This window comes from Aphanomyces invadans (genome assembly GCF_000520115.1).
Source record: "Aphanomyces invadans strain NJM9701 unplaced genomic scaffold supercont1.27, whole genome shotgun sequence".
NCBI lineage: Eukaryota > Oomycota > Saprolegniomycetes > Saprolegniales > Verrucalvaceae > Aphanomyces > Aphanomyces invadans.
In genome coordinates, this window is record NW_008580172.1 from 774,787 (window position 1) to 775,836 (window position 1,050).

At 56.8% G+C, this 1,050-nt stretch overlaps 1 protein-coding gene across 4 annotated transcripts; it reads left to right on the plus strand.

Moving 5' to 3' along the window:
* H310_10763 (hypothetical protein) lies at positions 1-1,050 on the plus strand. Of its 4 annotated transcripts, XM_008877216.1 has the most exons (5): positions 1-324; positions 380-499; positions 549-752; positions 810-938; positions 987-1,050. In XM_008877216.1, the coding sequence occupies exons 1-4, from the start codon at positions 117-119 to the stop codon at positions 917-919; spliced, it is 642 nt and encodes a 213-aa protein (XP_008875438.1). In that variant the 5' UTR covers positions 1-116; the 3' UTR covers positions 920-938; positions 987-1,050. The 4 variants fall into 4 exon arrangements, with proteins under 4 accessions (XP_008875438.1, XP_008875440.1, XP_008875441.1 ...); XM_008877218.1 differs by having other exon boundaries at positions 549-938; XM_008877219.1 differs by having other exon boundaries at positions 810-1,050.

Genomic DNA, 1,050 nt, shown 5'->3' on the forward strand with positions numbered 1-1,050 from the left:
CGCACCACGTGAGAAATTCACGCCGCTTCCTCTCATCCAAGAAATGTGCCTTGATAGTTGGCGCTGGGGATAGCACCGGCGCAGCTGTCGCTCGAGCGTTTGCTGCCGACGGATTCATGGCTTGTTGCGTGCGTCGCGATGGCGCCAAGGTGCAAGAGATCGTGAAGTCGATCCGAGCTGCGGGACACGACGCAGAGGGGTTTGGGGTGGACTGCCGCGACGAGTCCAACGTCGTGGCACTCGTTGACGACATCGAACGCACGCTAGGTCCGATCGAAGTCGCCGTGTTCAACGTTGGCGCGAATGTAAAGTTTCCCATCACTGGTACGGGCATCATCCCGCCGTCCATTGTGATTTCATCAAGACGCTTTTCGTGCAGACACGACTGCTCGGGTGTATCGCAAGGTGTGGGAGATGGCATGCTTCTCGGGCTTCCTCGTCGGAAAGGAGGTGGCGTGTCGGATGTTGCCTCGGCAACACGGCACGATCATATTCACAGGTTCGACGAGCGCGATGGAACACGTCCCATTCTCACGCAGTGGCCTCAGGAGCGACAGCAAGCGTTCGCGGAAGCGCCGAGTTTGCTGCATTCGCGAGCGCCAAGTTTGGACTGCGCGCGTTGAGTCAGAGCATGGCGAGGGAGTTGGGGCCGAAAGGCATTCACGTCGCTCATTTGATTGTGGACGGAGCGATCGACACCCCTTGGATTCACGAAAACTTTCCCCAAGCCAAAGAAAGGTTGGCGCAAGATGGTTCGTCCTGCCACAATCAATTTCTCTGCACTGATCGGGTGCAATGGGTTGGTCCAGGCCTTGTTCGACCAGAAGACATCGGAATGCTCTACGTGCAGGTCCACCATCAACCCAAGACGGCATGGACCCATGAACTAGATGTGCGGCCATGGGTCGAGACGTGGTAGTGCGCGTGAAAGCCTCTACGTAGGTCGTTCGTGTGCCTTGAGCTGTCAGCTTCACTCAGTCAACCAGATCCTAGCGCTTCTGTACTGGGTTCATCTGTGGCCATCTCATGTCACTGAATTCGTTCCTATAT